Source organism: Triturus cristatus, chromosome 3_2, assembly GCF_964204655.1.
Source record: "Triturus cristatus chromosome 3_2, aTriCri1.1, whole genome shotgun sequence".
NCBI lineage: Eukaryota > Metazoa > Chordata > Amphibia > Caudata > Salamandridae > Triturus > Triturus cristatus.
In genome coordinates this window covers 649,269,626-649,287,055 of record NC_140584.1, presented here as the reverse complement: position 1 = coordinate 649,287,055, position 17,430 = coordinate 649,269,626, and the positions used below count along the sequence as shown (strand labels likewise).

Below are 17,430 nucleotides of genomic sequence, written 5' to 3'. Positions count from 1 at the left end.
GTAGTTCAGTTGGTATTTCTACTATCATGTCTACATCTTTACTGGCCCATTACAAGTTTTCCAATTGGAATGGGGAAAAAAAGGAAATTTGCATTAAAACATAAAGTTCATGAGTTCCGGGCTTCTTCCTGGATACCTATTGCACCTGCAATTAGCAGATTGACAGGTCCATGTCCCACTACAGTACCTGGGAGTACTAGGAGCCGTAATACTACACCAATTGTAATTGTATTTCAGCTGTACACTGGAATGGTTAGTCACAGGAAATCTGAATCTCTCATAATGGTCTGTTTCCAGGTGAACCCCTGTGATTGTCCAAGTATGCCCAAAATGTTTAATGCCCTAAAAAGAGGTTTAAACCAGCAGAGTCACATTTCTGATTGTCTAAGCTCCGCTTTCTGACTTGGACCCTAAAGCGCTAGGCAGCGGCTCAGATGAACAATCCACCAAAGGTGATTTAGGTCCATTTCATCAAGACTGATGCAGGTATATTTACAGCTTATTTCATTCCCCCCCCCCCCCCCCCCCCCACTTCATTGCTTGCATCAGTAACACCGTGTTCCTATCCTGCTGTCCTTTTGTGTTCACCTTCATTGTCTTTCGGGAGGAGCTGTTCTCAAGAACAGATTTGTGACAGGGGGTTATTGAATGAATGATCGATGGATAGATAGTCCATCGAATCAGATGGCTTGGAATCTGCACCTGGAGTATTTGTTTGACTCGACATAAAGAATCTGAGCTATTCAACAAAGCTACTTCACATGTCAATTACATTTGTAAATGTTCTACTCGAAGTGCACATCCCATAAATACTTATAAGGGCTAAGAATGCGATAACCTTGTTTTCTAAAACAACTTTTGCCAAAACTACTTTTCAAAAACCTGTTTTACAATTGCCCTTTCCCAAAACATCTTAGACTAAACTCTACGTTGCATTCTACGGCACAAAAAATTTAATTTCGTTAAAAATCTGTATTGCTGAATTGGAAACGCCCTTTTCTATCTCATCTACTTGCATCCTATGTGATGGATTTCCTTCCCATTCTTGTTTTTGTTTCTCTCCTAGCACATAACATCTTACCATTCTTTAATTAGATGTGTTACGTCCTTCCACGGCTCCACACCCAGAACCTACATTTTTCATTTGTTTTTGCACGCCATGGGAGTACACACGTTTTCTTACTTTCTCTTTCATGTGCAACTTTCCTCTCAAATCCCCACTCCCCACACAGGCACCAGCTGTTCAATTGCTCACCATGTTTGCCCTGTCACTTTTTAAAGTGTTAAATGACTTTTTTTTCTTTTAGAGATCCCTGCAGTTTGTTGCCAGACTGTGCTTTTATCTATGTACTTTTGTTCCTTTTTTAGGTCGAGCCTAGCAGCAGGGCGCATGCGCTGCTCACTCTGGTAGACTGTTGTAGAGAGTATGGGAGAGAAGCCCCGCCTACACTCCACATATATTTTTCATTGGATTGTGTCATTGTCTTTTGTAGATGCTGCCTTCGGATTCGTTAATAGGCTTGTAAGGCCCTCCTTAGTACGGCCTTGTCTTCATTTGTAACCTCCCATGGCTACTGACCCTTTTAGTTCGGTTGTTACATGGGACATGTTATCTAGTCTGTAAGCACTATTTACTTTATTGAGATTCTCTTACTGCAGGCCGGACATGCGCTGCCTCAGCTGAAACCGCTTGTGTATTTTGACCACGGGTCCCTGCTTTAATCACTTTAACCCGGCATTATCTTGTGTCTGTTTCAACCCCCCCTTCCCTCCCGCAGTAAAATGCATTTAGAAATGATTAGAGAATTAAGTCATATGAATTCCAGGTAGCACATACTTCTGTGCTAATGGGGTGAAGCAGAATACAGTACATCTGTATTACAAGTCCATTCATTCATTCATTGGTCTTTATTATCGATGCATTACATCATAAAAGACAGTTACAAAACATAAAAGAATACATATTTATAAAAAGACATAATTAAAAAGAGAAACATGAACAGAATACTTAAAAATAATCCAATATCCTAATGCCTCTTGTTTCTAATAAACCAAACCCAAGCCAAAAATTTAGCAACAGCAATAGCAACATATTCACTTGGCTCAAATCTCAACATTTCAAGTGCTTCTGACCCTTGTCTAGTGCCCAAAGTTCGGCATAATGGTTTGAGCCATTTAGCTCGGGGTGCGGCATAGACAGGACAAACAAAAAAGATATGGCCAACAGAATCTATACAGTCAAGACAACTTTTACAAGAGTCGCTAGACATACCCTTCCATTTTTTGGTGAAAGAGTTGGTCGGAAGTGTGCCTACCCTAAATTGATGATAAAGTTTCCTGTCACAAGGTCTGGTGATGGTATCCCAGTAAGCTTCGAGGAGTGGAGTTCTTTTTTGGGCTAGGAACCTTCCTGTCAAGGACTCTGCAGTAGCTGAGTTAATGTGTTTCTGCTGCACTATTGACCAATAGAGGCTCTTAAAGTCTTTCTTAGAGGGAAAGGGGTTGTTAGCTGGGTCGGTCCATAGATTGCCCAACCCCATAGATTCCAGGAGTTGCTTAGTCTGTTTGAACCAGGGAATATTGCCAGCCCCCAGGATAGATCGCACATCAAGAAAGGCCTTTGCATAGAGGTCCAGCTCAGGGACTGTCCATAAACGCCTCCAAAAGGCCAATGGCTTAAACCTTGCAATGTCTTCAAACGAGTGACAGCCGAGGTCCAACAGGAGGGGTTTGACAGGGGTAGAGCATGGAAGGCCCGTAAGCAATCTGAGAAATTTATATTGTGCCTTAACCAGAAGAGAAAGATCAGCAAAACCCCAAAGTTCGGCGCCGTAAAGGATCGCCGAGTTGATCCTCACATTAAAGATTTTGATGGGGGGGCCTATCATTCTCGACTGGGATTGCTTATGTTCTTTAACTAGGCAACCAGAAAGCTGTGCAAATTTTAGAGATAGAACATCAATTTGCGGCCTCCAATCCAACTTATTTTCAAAAACTACCCCTAGATAGGTCATAACATTTGTACGTTCAAGCAAGGCTTTGTCCATGGAGACATGGCCCTTTATACCTCTCCCTTTGTTAAAAACCATATATTTGGTTTTGGACACATTGACAGACAAGTCAAAATCAGAGCAGAAATTCGTAAAGACATTGAGTGCCACCTGTAGACCAGATAGGGTCTGGGAGAGAAGTAGGGTGTCATCGGCGAACATAAGGAGTGGAATTTTAATACCTCCCAACGTTGGGGCGTCCGTCGATGTGTTGAAGTAATACTTAACAACACTGTTAATAAACAATAAAAACAAGGTGGGAGCAAGGACGCACCCCTGCCTGACACCCCGATTGACCCTGAACCGATCAGTGACCTGGCCCTGTTTTCCCCAGCGAACTTGTGCATAGTTATTGTCATGGAGCCTAATGATGATATTCAGGAGATCGGGAGGAAGCCCTAGCTCAGCCAATACGCTCCAAAGTTTCGTCCTATTGACTAGGTCAAATGCTGACCGAAGATCTACAAAGGCAGCGTATAAAGTACCGCCACACAAATAGACCGTTTTCCAGACAATCAATTGAAATTTGAATGCCTGGTCGATAGTACTGGTACACGGTCTGAAACCGGCTTGGAGAGGAGAGATGATATCCTCCTGCTCGATCCAAGCCTGGATTCGTGCCAAGATCATTCTAGCGATAATTTTCTGGACCGAGTCAATAAGACTAATTGGGCGGTAGTTCCCCGGGCATGAGCGATCACCTTTTTTAAAAATGGGAAGAATCTCGGCCCCCCCCCAAGAATCAGGAATATCGGCCCCTCTAGCTACGGCGTTGGCAAAATGTGCGATGTAAGGCACCCAATTCACTGGGTCAGATTTAAAGAGATCCGTAGGAACACAGTCCATGCCTGGCGCCTTACCACTTGGAACCTTACTTAAAGCCTTTTCAACCTCAGCACAGTCAAAGGTTAAGGTCGAGGAAAGAGAAAGGTCCCCGGTTATAGCTGGGGCAAGCCCCTCAACCTGTGGGGAAACTGAGAACTGGGATTCAAAGTGAGTCACCCAGGCGTCCGGAGGGACATGGTTGGTAGGGACCTGGCTGTTCTGGGAGTTACCCCACTTGACAATGTGCCAAAAGAGGGTTAGATTCCGGTGCTTACTGGCAGCCAGAAGGTTGTTCCAGTGATCGTTGTCCCACTCTTGTTTAGCCTTGGCTTTGGCCTTATTATAGATTTTCCTAGCCAGTCTAACATTATCTGGATCTTTATTAGCAATAGCAGATTTTAACTTGCTAAATGATTCACGGCAAGCTTTATTGTACCAGGAAGATGGTTTTAGAGTGACGGATTTCTTGGCCTTACAAGGTTTTGAGAAAAGGGATTTAAGGCCAGTGAAAAGATGATCATGTATGCGTGTAGCTCTACCAACAACATCCTCAGTGTTCTGAAGAGACTGTAAGTCAACCAGAGCACCGGATACCTTGGAACTAATCACGGACAATAATTCAACATCAATTGCAACCTTGTCCCAGCGTACACGCCGTTGGTCATTAGTTAAAACGGCTTCCGCGGTCACTATTTCAGAGTCATCTGTCCTAAAGCCACCTGACGGGTTGTTTTCCAAAGCCTGTTTTATGAACAACAACACCACCACCAATACCAAAACCACCACCAATACCATCACTACCAATACCACCACCAATACAACCACCACAAAAAGCACCACCACCACCAATACCACCACCACCAATACCACCACCATCACCAATTCCACCACCACCAATGCCACCACCACCAATACCACCACCAAGCACACCACCACCAGCAATACCAATACCACCACTACCAATTCCAATAAGACCACCTCAGCACCTCTCGCTCACTGTTAATAGCAGGGGCACTGTACGAGGCCAGAGCTGAAGCCGAGATCGTCACTCCCTCCCTCCATGCTTGACATAAAGCACAGACCACCCTGCACTAGGAGGTGAAGCCAGAGCCCTACTACAGCTGGAGTGTTTTTATTAGGCCAAAGATAACAATGACATTACACAATGCCACACTGCACACTCAAATCATGGACAGGGCAGGAAATAGCCCCCGCTCATCCTTCTGAGCCACGACAGTGTAATCACAGAGCGAAAGGTGTTGGAGCGCTTTGTTAGTGTTTATAGCTCGGATCATTTGTAACTATCACTTCACACTTTGTGTCTGTGTAATTTACAACACTTACACGTCTTCTTCACTGCACTATTTATCACTACTTTGAAGATGTCGCAGGCTGGTCTCTTACTCTGATATTTACAATCTAACAAGCAGTTGAGAAGGCCCTTTATTACAATGCAATATGTCTCGCATTTGCGAGAGTTTAAGCTATTAGTATTGTAAATGACAATGCCTTTTATTTATGTTTTAAAAACCACAACATAAATAAAAGGCATTGTCATTTACAATGCCAATAGCTCAAACTTTTGTGAATGCGAGACCTATTGCATTGCAAGTGCTTGTTATACACAGCAGTTCCTTAAAAAGTGTCAACCATTTGATCGAAAGTATGATCTAGAAGGTATGCTTTGACTTAAATGCATATTGTCTCTCAGAGCCTCCATGACTAATAGAGGTTATGTGTCTATGATAGCTATACTTTGTGTTCTCTAGAAGAAAAGTAAGCTCAAACATTTCTTATTTTCCTTCCATTTCAGTTAGCCTGTTTTCCCCCCACCACCACCCCAACCCCCTTGGCTAAAAGGTATTTTGTACTGCATTACAAGGTACATTTACCAACCCAAGTTCTGAACAGGCTTCTTAGGGTTAGAGGTTGAAACACAACAATGAAAATGAGATCTAAGACTTTGGACTTAATAACTTTTACAAAAAACTTCTGGGAGGGCTACATGCTGATTTAATCAATTACTTCAATATTATGGTTGTCCACACCTTGCCCATATGTAATCTGAGTGGGAGATCAATTATTATCTTCCCACATGGCTGAATTAAATCCCACAATGATGAATTCAGTGGCTCATTTACAAGCTCTGTGCGTTGCTGGAACAGCACTTTTTGTGACGGTCTGGTGGCGCACAGGACTTCGCTATATCTACAAGGCACGTAAAGCCAACCTGCATAGCTTTTCATGGCCTTGTAGATATGGAGTGAGGCAAGGCAGCGTAAGTCACTGCGTTGCCTCACACTATGATGGGGAGGCGTGCCATGGACATTACGGTGGGTGTTCCCACGTAATACCCATCACATTTGACACCTTCCCAGATTTACAACAAAGTTCTAATATGCAAATAAAGACTTAAAGCTATGATAGAACATCAACCATCACCACTGGTTTAGAATACCATAAGTGACATGCTATAGTACATACTTCAGACTCAGACTTTCTAGTTGCTCTACCTTATAAAAGAATTACTGCTCAAGACAGCAGATGTTGATTCCCTCCGCACAGCATTCCACAACCTACTTAAGAACTCCGACAGCTAATCAGTTTGATTGGCTATCACATTTCTCGGTTTCTTCAAACCAAAGCATTCTGATACAGTAGATATGACAGTATGTATCACTTTTAAAAACCTGATACGGATATTTGTATTAAAAAATCATGACATTTTGAGAGCAACTGTGAACTTGAGGGCTCACCTGAGGGCAATGATAGAACAGGATGGAATGATGTATCCATTTCTGGAATCCAACACTTTGCATCAAAGTCACAGCTTCGCCACGGTGGAGCAGGTAATGCTGTAGTTCGCAGATGACCTGATTGGAACACTGCATCTTTAGGTCGCATTACCTGCAAGCGTATGAAAATATATTCGATGACATAAAACATTTATTCAAATTATTTTTACAGACTTTTACCTCTACAAGGCGGCCTGTTGCAGGCCATAGATGATATGTAACCCCTAAAATTAAATCAATAAATGTACCTTCACTAACAATGTTTCTGGTGAAGACATATTCTTCTTACAGATTCTTCAACTTATGAATGCCTCCTCCAGGCTTCAGACTGGTCTGGAAAACCTTTTTTCCCAGCAATTAATTTTTTATTTATTTTAGAAGTTTTATATAGCGCTGGCCTGACCCGAGGGTATCGGAGCGCTTTACAGGAGATACATTGCAGAGATTCACAACAAACGAGACAAAAGAACGACACATTAACATTGCAGGGCGCCGGTTGAGGGGTCTGCTCCGTAGTCATGGGACAACTGATTCATAGTCTTGGGGACATGATGTTGGAGCAGTGCGAGGTGTCAGTTACCCCGCTCCGAATGCTCCTATCAACTCCCAAGGGCGCGGTTGAGGAACAGGGTTTTGAGCTGGCTTTTGAATTTTACAAAAGAGGGAATGGTTCTGATGTGAGGGGGAATGGAGTTCCAGATTTTGGGCGCGCTTTCGGCGAAGGAACGAGCCGCAGTTTTTTGTTTTCGAGTTTTTGGCTGGATGAGTAGGAGGGAGTTTGAGCTTCTGAGGTTCCTGGCCTGACCGGCTTTTTTGAGTTTGGCTGCCAGATATTCGGGTTTGCCGGTATGAAGGGCTTTATGAGTGAGGCAGGCTGTTCTGAAGCTGATTCGCATTTCGACTGCGAGCCACTTAAGTTCTCTGAGTGCAGGGGAAATGTGGTCGAATTTCTTGATTCCAGTGACCATTCTGACTGCTGCATTCAGAGTTGTTTTGATGGACCTCAGGACACACCCCACGCCGCACGGCTCGCCAGCGGTGCCCCCTCGCTGCTGCTCGTTGACCCTGCTCCGTTTTTGGCCCGTTTTTCATGCTCACTGCTTCTTTTTCTGTACTTGCTCCCTTTTAGCCCAATTTTTAGTGCCCACTGTATCTTTGTTCCTGTACTTGTATTTTTAACCTCACACAGTGGCTGACCGCCTGCGCCGACGACCTCGCACCACTGAAGAACCCTCCCAGCAGACCCGGCAGCAAGAAAGCCCCCTGGTTCACCGACGAACTCAAGGACTCCAAGAAGAACTGCCGCACACTCGAGAAAGCCTGGCGCGACGACCAGACCACAGACAACATGACCGCCCTCAAGCGCGCCACCAGCAAGCACCACCAGCTGATCCGCACCACCAAAAAGACAGCATTCAAAGAAAGACTGGATAATAACGCCCACAACAGCAAGGAACTCTTCAGCATCGTCAAACAGCTCTCCAACCCCAGCGCCGGAAACAACGACATCACTCCTTCACAAGACCTCTGCGACTCACTCGCCTCGTTCTTCCACCGCAAGATCGCCGACATACACAACAGCTTCGGCGCACCAACCACGCACCCAACCGCCGAACCAACGCCCCCCACCACCACCCTCTGCGCCTGGACCCCGGTCAGCACTGAAGACACCACCCGCACGATGAACACCATCCACTCCGGATCTCCAACCGACACCTGCCCCCACCACGTCTTCAACAAGGCCGACTCCATCATCGCACCCCAACTCCGGGACATCATCAACACCTCCTTCCACACCGCCACCTTCCCGGAGAGCTGGAAGCACGCCGAGCTCAGCGCCCTCCTGAAGAAACCAACAGCGGACCCCACCGACCTCAAGAACTTCCGCCCCATCTCGCTCCTCCCTTTTCCTGCCAAAGTCATTGAGAAGACCGTCAACAGACAGCTCTCCGCCTTCCTCGAGACAAACGGATCCCTCGACCCCTCGCAGTCCGGTTTCCAAGCAAACCACAGCACCGAGACCGCACTGATCGCAGCCACCGATGACATCAGATCCCTGCTCGACAACGGAGAAACAGCGGCCCTCATCCTCCTGGACCTCTCTGCAGCGTTCGACACTGTCTGCCACCGCACCCTAGTACAGCGCCTCAGCAACATCGGGATCCAAGAGAAGGCACTGAAGTGGATCATCTCGTTCCTTGCCAGAAGAACTCAGAGAGTCCGCCTCCCCCCGTTCAGATCCGACGCCACTGAAGTCATCTGCGGCGTACCACAAGGATCATCACTCAGCCCAACCCTCTTCAACATCTACATGAGCTCCCTCACAGCCATCGCACGCCAACACAACCTCAACATCATCTCCTACGCCAACGACACCCACCTGATCCTCTCCCTCACCAACGACCCCGCCACCGCTAGAACCAGCCTCCAGGAAGGGATGAAAGACGTCGCCGAATGGATGAAGAACAGCCGCCTGCAACTGAACTCAGACAAGACGGAAGTCCTCATCCTGGGATCATCGCCCTCCGCCTGGGACGACTCCTGGTGGCCCCCTGCCCTGGGCACCACTCCCAAGCCAACGGACCACGCACGCAACCTGGGCTTCATCCTGGACTCCTCCCTCTCGATGACCAGACAAGTCAACGCCGTTTCATCATCATGATTCAACACCCTGCGCATGCTCCGTAAGTTCTTCCGATGGATCCCCACCGAAACCAGGAGGACGGTCACCCAGGCACTCGTCACCAGCCGACTGGACTACGGGAACACCCTCTACGCCGGAACCACAGCCAAACTTCAGAAAAGACTCCAACGCATCCAGAACGCCTCCGCACGACGCGTCCTGGACATCCCCCGACACAGCCACATCTCCGGACACCTGGGAGACCTGCACTGGCTCCCCGTCAGCAAGAGGATCACGTTCAGGCTCCTCACCCACGCACACAAGGCTCCCCACGACCTGGGCCCCATGTACCTCAACAACCGCCTGACCTTCTACACGCCCACCCGCCAGCTACGATCGACCAGCCTCGCCCTCGCCGCAGTACCACACATCCGCAGAGCCACCACTGGAGGAAGATCCTTCTCCTACCTGGCAGCCAAGACTTGGAACTCCCTCCCCATCCACCTTCGGCTGACCCAGGGCCATCTCTCCTTCAGGAAGCAACTCAAGACCTGGCTCTTCGAGCAGTAACGGACCCCTCTACCCCAGCGCCTTGAGACCCTTCCGGGTGAGTAGCGCGCTATACAAATGCTATGATTGATTGATTGATTGATTGATGGGAGCTAGGTGTGATTTTGCAATTCCTGAGAGGACTGCATTCCCATAGTCCAATCTTGACAGCACCAGTGTTTGAGTGGCCCGTTTAAGATCACTGGGCAGAATGAAAGATTTTATTTTGTTCAGTATTTTAAGGTAAAGGAAAGCACTCTTGGACGAGTTTTTGATGTGACTGGTCATGTTCAGTTTCGGGTTTCGTTGGGCAATGATGGCATCCAAGGTAGCTCCTTTGTAATGCGTCTCCTCTGTGCAATGTTGGGTTAAATTGTTGTCACAAGGAAGATTGGATAGCGTTTGAATTAGCGGGTTGTTTGTTTCATTCAACCGCAGGTTAAGATCACCAAGAATTAGAACGTTGGAATCACCAAGAGCACAATGAGCAATCAGGTCTGATAATTGTTACCTGGTGGGTGATAAAGAAGGTGACAGAGTAGTGTTCCATTATCTTTGGTCTTTATGTTGGCGGAGAGACATTCAAAGGTGTTGTAATTGCATGTGTCTATTTCCATGATGTCAAAGTTGTCTTTATGAATGATAGCTACCCCAACTCCTCGTTGGTCTTTTCTGTTTTTGTTGATAATGGAAAAACCTGGAGGCACAAGCATGTCTAAGCATGGTGAGGAGAGCTCATTGAGCCAGGTCTCCGTGATGAACGCAATGTCAACGTCCTGCGAGAGAATGGATTGTGCTAGTTCGGTTGCATGCATGGATGCCGATCTGCAGTTGATGATCAGGCAGTTGGTAGAAAGCTCTTTTTTGCTAGGGTTCTTTCCCTTGGGTGCCCTAGGAAGGGAGGTGAGGAAAGGCGGTCTAGGGAGTTTTGTGCACGGAGGGTCTCTTCCGAAATCCGTGATCACTTAGATCTTGGAATTTGGGGAGTCAATGGAAGGTGCATCATATGAAGAGGCTAGATCGGCCGCTTCTTCGTCAGACATTGCAGCTTCGGTCCTAGTAGGTCTTGAGGAGAAGGGCTCGCTGTCCGTATTTGAGCGGCTCTGAGCCCTGGTGGCGTGGGCTGTGTTTCTTAGGGTTTTTTGTGACAAGGCCTCAGTGTCCATTCTTGAGGGTCTGTGTACTCGTGTCGCGAGGGTTGCTACGGGCCTAGTGTGGTGCTGGTGGTGGTTGGAGTTGGATGGGGAGGGTACCCTTGGCGGAGATTGTTGGGGCCCTCGAGCCTTGACGAGGTTGGTGAGGATTTCGTTCAAGCCCCGGGAAATTGATTCTAGCTGGTTTTCTAGTGAAGCGAGACGCTGCGCCATGGAGTTGTGGGCCGGGGTGAGGGCATCTTGGGGAGGATCGTCCTGTGTAGTGTAGGTCATGTTTAGAATAGGATGTCTATTACTACTGGTGTAGAACATGTTGTCCCCTTTTGGGACCCTGGGAGGGGGGTGCGTTGGGTCATGGCGTGAAATCGACCTTCTGAGGTGTGGGCGAGTACTAGTGTGATTAGGGGTCGCTGGCGGCCGAGTGGGTTCAAGGAGTTGCGGTGGGTGGATCAAATTAGGAAGCCGAGTTTGACGTTCCTTTGAGAGTTGGGGAATGTAGGAGAGTAGGGTCTGCTATCCTATGGTCACCCCAAATTTTTGCTTTTGCTTCACTGGTTTCATGACTTAGTGTGGCTGTGGGCCTGCTAATCAGACCCACAGCCCTGCTGCTCTCTCCCTAAACTAATGCCAATGCACACTATGTGCATTACCAATTGGAACTGGTTCACCTTATTGGCCCCTGTAACAGTGTACCCCAGGTACCCAGGGCATAGGTGTATCCAAGGCCTACCAGGGGCTGCAGCATGTATTATGCCACCCCTGGCCTGGCCTCACTATTTGACACAACTGGCCGATCACTCAGCTGGGGTAAGTTGGTGTAATCACCTCTTACTGAGATATAGTATATCTATATCTAACATATATGGACACATGGTAACCTATCAGCCACTCCTATGGCAGGCCTTAACAATCCTGGAGGCAGAGTGCTTGGTTTCATGTGAGATAGTGCTCTGGCATGAGCTGAGCCTGTCTGCAGCTTTCGGAACAACGTCCTTTAGCTGTTTCATGATATTGCCATACCATATACTCTTAAGTGCATTATGTACCTCGCGGTCAAATGCTAACTTTGGTTTGGCTTTATCAAAACATGTCGAGTAAGGTGTCATACGATTTGGAATACTACCCCCTCGCCAGTTCTGGCGACGGGGGTAGCATTCCACCCTTCTAGAAGGACACGACATGTACCTAACCTGAAACCCGGGTAAAGTTAAACAGAGCCTCAGCATCACAAAATGGATTCTGCCACCACAGACACAAGTCTGCCCTCCTGCTGCTGGGAGTCCTTCCAGCTTGGGAGGTTTGGACAAAGGGTTTCCTGCCAGGAGAGGTGCTAGCACCACCCCAGACAGGATTTTGTGTAGTGGGTTAGGGAGGGCTGAATAGATTGAGACATGCCTGGGGCACACAAGGTGTCCCTGTGCATATGCCAGTTCAAACCGCAGCCCTTGGGCTCTCCAGCCCCAGTCCTGGCACGAAACTGGACAAAGGAAAGGGGGTGTAACCACCCCCCTTCCTGGTCCCACCCAGAGGAGGGACCTAGCAGGTAATCCGGCCCCTAGATTTGGAATAAGAGTAGGAGCTGTGTCCCAAGACTTCAGATCATCCTGAAACTCGACTTAAACAAGAAGAACTACTGGACTTCGACGTTCTGCTGCACAGAAGACTGAAGAGAATCTCCCTTGTGGCCAAGGAGTGACCACCCTGTAAATACAGGCACCATCCAGCAACTCGACGACTGCTTTGCCGCCGCCTCCCGCCAGAGACCGAGATCAGAGCCCGACAAGACCCAGACTCTTAGACATCTCTGAGCCAGATCCACAGTCCCTGCAAAGAAGAGACCCGTGGAGGCACCGAGAGACGTGGGACCGGCCATCTTGAAACGTCCACGAGAAGCTGACTGCGCAGCACCTGAGGCAGCCTCAACGCTGTGCTTTGGGCCCTGAGAAGCCCCAACACCGAGCAGCATTTGCACGAAAGACCAGCCCTCCAGCATCCACGAGATCTGCGTGGGGCCCTTTTGCTTTTTGCCACTCGACGCGTCATCCCGGTTACTGGCCCGTTGGCTAGTGGCCATCTTGGCGACGAAATCTACAAACAACACCGCTGGTCTGGTTGCTCCAGACTGGCCCTTGCTCCTGTGAAAAGGAGCAGCCCCTCTGACCTTGCTGGTTAGAGCACCAAGCTTTTATCGACTCCTGCGTGGCTTGCATTAGCCAAGGCCTGTTTGCTCCAATCGAGAAGCCGACACCGCCATCAGCTAGAGCCTTCGTGGGACAGCTCGTGAGTGACTCCTGGTCGTCGTCGATCCCTTCACTTCCACGTGGCTGCGGAGACAAGCTTCCCTTCTTCACCTGTTGGCACCCGACATCGCCTGGTTCCTTCCTGGTTCCACGCCGGTCACTGGCTAGTGACTTTGAACACTGTCCCCTCTGCTTACAGGTCGTCTACTCTTCAGACCCACCCTTGGATCCACCCGAACTCTTCCTGCCTGGCCGCCTGCAGCATCTTCATCTTCAGGCTCCATAGACCTGCACGACGAAACCCGACGTACTTTGACACCTATGCACCCGCTTCCTGTGGGTGAGGTAACGCTGGCACTCCGGTGCTCCTGAGTAGAGAAACATCTCTAGTGTCTAGGTTTCAAGTTGCAAGGTTCTAGTCCATCCGGAAGGTTCCTTTTTCTTTAACTTTGTGACTTTTACGCACCCATTGAAATCAATAGGTGCACGTGTGTAACTTTTCACACTGCACACGCATCCTGTGGGCCTCCTGGTCACTAACTACAGTTAGCTCCTTGTCGTCCTAGCGATTCCCAAGGCCCTAGGCCTTCTTTCCTTTCTATTGGTGGTCCTTATACCACTATTTTAGTATATGGTTTAGCTGGCCACCTGGCCCATCCATAATTGTGCAACTTTTGTATATTTAAACACTGCCTTGTTTTAACGAATGTGCTTCTGTGCTCATAAATAGTATAGGGGATACTTTTAAGTAAATAAATACATATATATTTTGAATATATATCTGTGTGGTGTCCTTTCATTTGGTATTCTGTGGTAAATAAAATTCCTTTACCTGGACTTAATTTGATACAGAAACATAATAAAATAGCTCAGTAAAATGAGAGGCAGAATCCGTGGTATTAGAGGTTCGGAATGGGCTTTATTCCAGTGATCGATTATAATCGGTTGCTCCAAGTTCCATCACCACGGGGGTTCAGGAAGTGAAGTACATACATTATTGACATGAAATGACTTTTATAGATCATACATTACAATGAAGCGAATGCAGTAGGCGTAACAATTGATAAGGAAAATGACGATTTATCTGCGTAACCAAAAAATGGGTGTAATAAGGAGTAAAAAGGAACGTAATTGGTTATGATGTCACATATAGGTGGATCCATAAGATAATACTTGGCATAGATGCGCGCGCAGCAGCATGACGTGTAATTGACGTGCAACTAGGGGGTGAAGGGGACTTGACATTTAGCTCTACATGTGGAGACAAGAAGTCTGGGGGGTCAAGTCAACCTAATCCCAAATCATATCTAACATCCTATGTTTAAAGAACTATGTTATCCACGAAAGAAGGACTCTCGGACAGAATCTATTCTATACTGACTGTGCGTGCGTGTACAAGCGTCTAAGTGTCTACACTAAATGCGAGGGGATAGGAATATTCCATGGTAACAGGGCTATGAATTACTTGCATGAGGACAGAGAAACCGGGCCTTTTGCTCGGTAACTGGAAGAATGTTTACTTAAACTACTAGGCAGGAATGCATCGGCTGAGGGGGAAGCAGATAATTCGAAGGTGAAATACAGTTCTTGGCAGAGAATAGGCTGATGTCAGGCTTCGTGAGCCGCGCAGAGAATGAGACAAAGTTCATGGTCACAGATGCAGGCTCAGACTGGAGCTTTCAGAGGCAGAAGGCAAGAAGAGTTTGATGACAGAATCAGGGCCTACTTGCCTGGACTGCAAAATGGAGTAACTGAGCCATATAAAGCCGGTGGCCTTTCATATTTAGGAATGGAATATCCGGCCTATTCATGGCGGATCTGACAGAGGACATGTTGACGGTGGACGCACATGTATTTGCGTCTTCATAACTGGAACTGGAGGAAACATACATGTACTTGTGACATGCACATGGAACCGTTGGGGTCCAAGATAGGGGACATAACTGACCAGAAAAATCCATATTTCTACATTCCCTCCTTGTCCCCTACTTGCCCGTCAAGAGATATCAATCTTCATTAATCCATTGATCTGTTCATATAGCATCATTTGTTCTTCTTTCTTCTTCCGTGACGAATGAAATCTTGGTGGTGGAATACACGATGTGGCACACAGACCACAGATCGCTGGTCCACATTGTAGACATAGACAGCAACTGAATAGTATGAGAAGGCCAATACCTAGGAAGGATAGAACTCTCCATCCCCAGGCTGATATCACACTCCAAAACCAACTGGACCAAGTCCAAGTGCCTGGGTTCTGGTGTATCTGGTTTACAATCTTATGAAGGCGAGTTATGGCTTTATATACTGATGGCGAATTTTCTGGTATGAATATGCAGCAGCTTGATCCGATGACCCTACAAGCTCCGCCCCTATCAGCCAGGATGACGTCAAGGACAAGACGATTTTGAAGCACAACAATCCGCATAGCAGATTGCTCTTCTGTTAAATTGCCTAGGGCGGAAATAGTTTCATTCACTACTGCTTCAAGGGTTCTAGTTAATCTACGTATCAGTTTACTATTAGTAACAGTACCTATATAAGGAAAGATGCCTTTATTGAAATCTGTGTATTTTTCCCATGCTGTTTCAGTGTAATCGATAATTGGGAGATCTCTCCGCTCTCTGTTGTGTACTAAATGAATATTTCTGTAATAATCAGGAGGAGCTAGGAAAACAGGTGGCAAAAGGAATGCAATGTAGCAGGTACCATCCCAATCTAGAGGTAGACGCATATATGCAGTCTGACCACATATAAAGTAGGAGTGGCGATAAGCTCTAAATGAAGATTTGCCTTGATCACTGAATTCTACTGTAGTAGTGCATTTACTATGGCCCATATGTATGGAACCAACTTTTCTTACACATAATTCACCTTTCGCTGGGAATACTGACATGGTGGGTAAGACTAGTTCAACTTCGGATACGACATTTAGAATCATGAGATTAGGTGTAAAATTACCTAATCCATATACTTTATTTTCTAGATCAGTTCCTGTTCTTTTGGGGCGACCCTCCTTGTCAGGGTAGCAGACCTTGAGTAAAACTAGGTTCAGGTTTCCCCATACCCAATGATCTTGGTAAACTGCTGTGTCTGAGTCTATGGAATTCATTAAACTAAACCATGCTCCACAGGAGCCATTATGTGTAAATGGGTGTGGAAAGAATGGCAGGACTCCTTCATAATTCTGATAGGGAGGGAGCCGACCACACACCCAACAATTGGTGGCATTACTAGTCTGATGGGAATGATGTAACATACTAATGAAAGTGTTATTGCGCAGTGCAAGTCTATAAGACAATTCATGCGGCGGTAGGTCACTAAAAGAATGTTCAGCAGTAACATTATAAACATGTCTAGAAATAGGGTAATATATGTGCAGCAATATACTTGCAGTAATTATTAAAAGATTTAAGGAAAACAAGATTATTAATGTCACTATGCAATGGCTACGCAGTGATTTACAATACGCCTGTCGTTTCAACATTTTTCGCGACTGTCCATGATTCAGGTCTAGAGGATACATGTCAGAGACAAATTCAACCGCTTCACCTTGGAGAGGACTTAAACAATCAAATTGTCTGACGTTCTAGGCCTCAATTTTACTTTATAGAGTTCGGTTTTAGTCCTTTCAACCAAAGGAAGTTTTGAATCAGTCTGTGAGGGAGTGCAGGGCACAATGTCTATATCCGAGGATAGTCCATGAAATTTCTTGATATGACTTGAATGAATCCAGCCCTTGCGGCCCTCGATCTTCACGGCTGTCCTTGTGGTCAGCAGAACCAACTTGGGTGTCTTCCACCTGGGCTCCAGCTGAGTCTTTCGGTCGAAATTTCTCACAAATACGAGATCACCCGGAACTACGTCATGGGGTTTCACCTCAGTGTTGTCGGGAAAGGCTGCAGCTACCTGTGAACGACAAGATTGTAGTGCAGACATCAAGGAAGCCAAGTAATCTGTCAGCATATTACAGTCAACATCAGTTATTTTGCGTGGTACAGGCGTCCCCCACATATTTGGTGGTCTGCCGAAGATCACCTCATACGGGGATAGCCCTGTTCGAGAGTGTGCTACCATTCTCATGTAAAAGAGTGCAACTGGTAACGCTACTATCCAGTCGACACCTTTCTCTCTGCATATTTTGGACAACCTGATTTTCAGTATCTGATTATGTCTTTCTACGAGACCTGCTGC

The 17,430-nt window shown here is 46.9% G+C and overlaps 1 protein-coding gene across 1 annotated transcript in view; it reads right to left on the bottom strand.

Annotated features, from left to right (window-relative positions):
• The window catches only part of KANSL1L (KAT8 regulatory NSL complex subunit 1 like), a 3,005,708-nt gene that overhangs the window by 1,978,349 nt on the left and 1,009,929 nt on the right, over nucleotides 1-17,430 (bottom strand). The window contains exon 6 of the mRNA XM_085647079.1: nucleotides 6,632-6,782. Coding sequence (XP_085503205.1) covers nucleotides 6,632-6,782 — 151 coding nt within the window. The remainder of the gene's footprint in view (nucleotides 1-6,631; nucleotides 6,783-17,430) is intronic.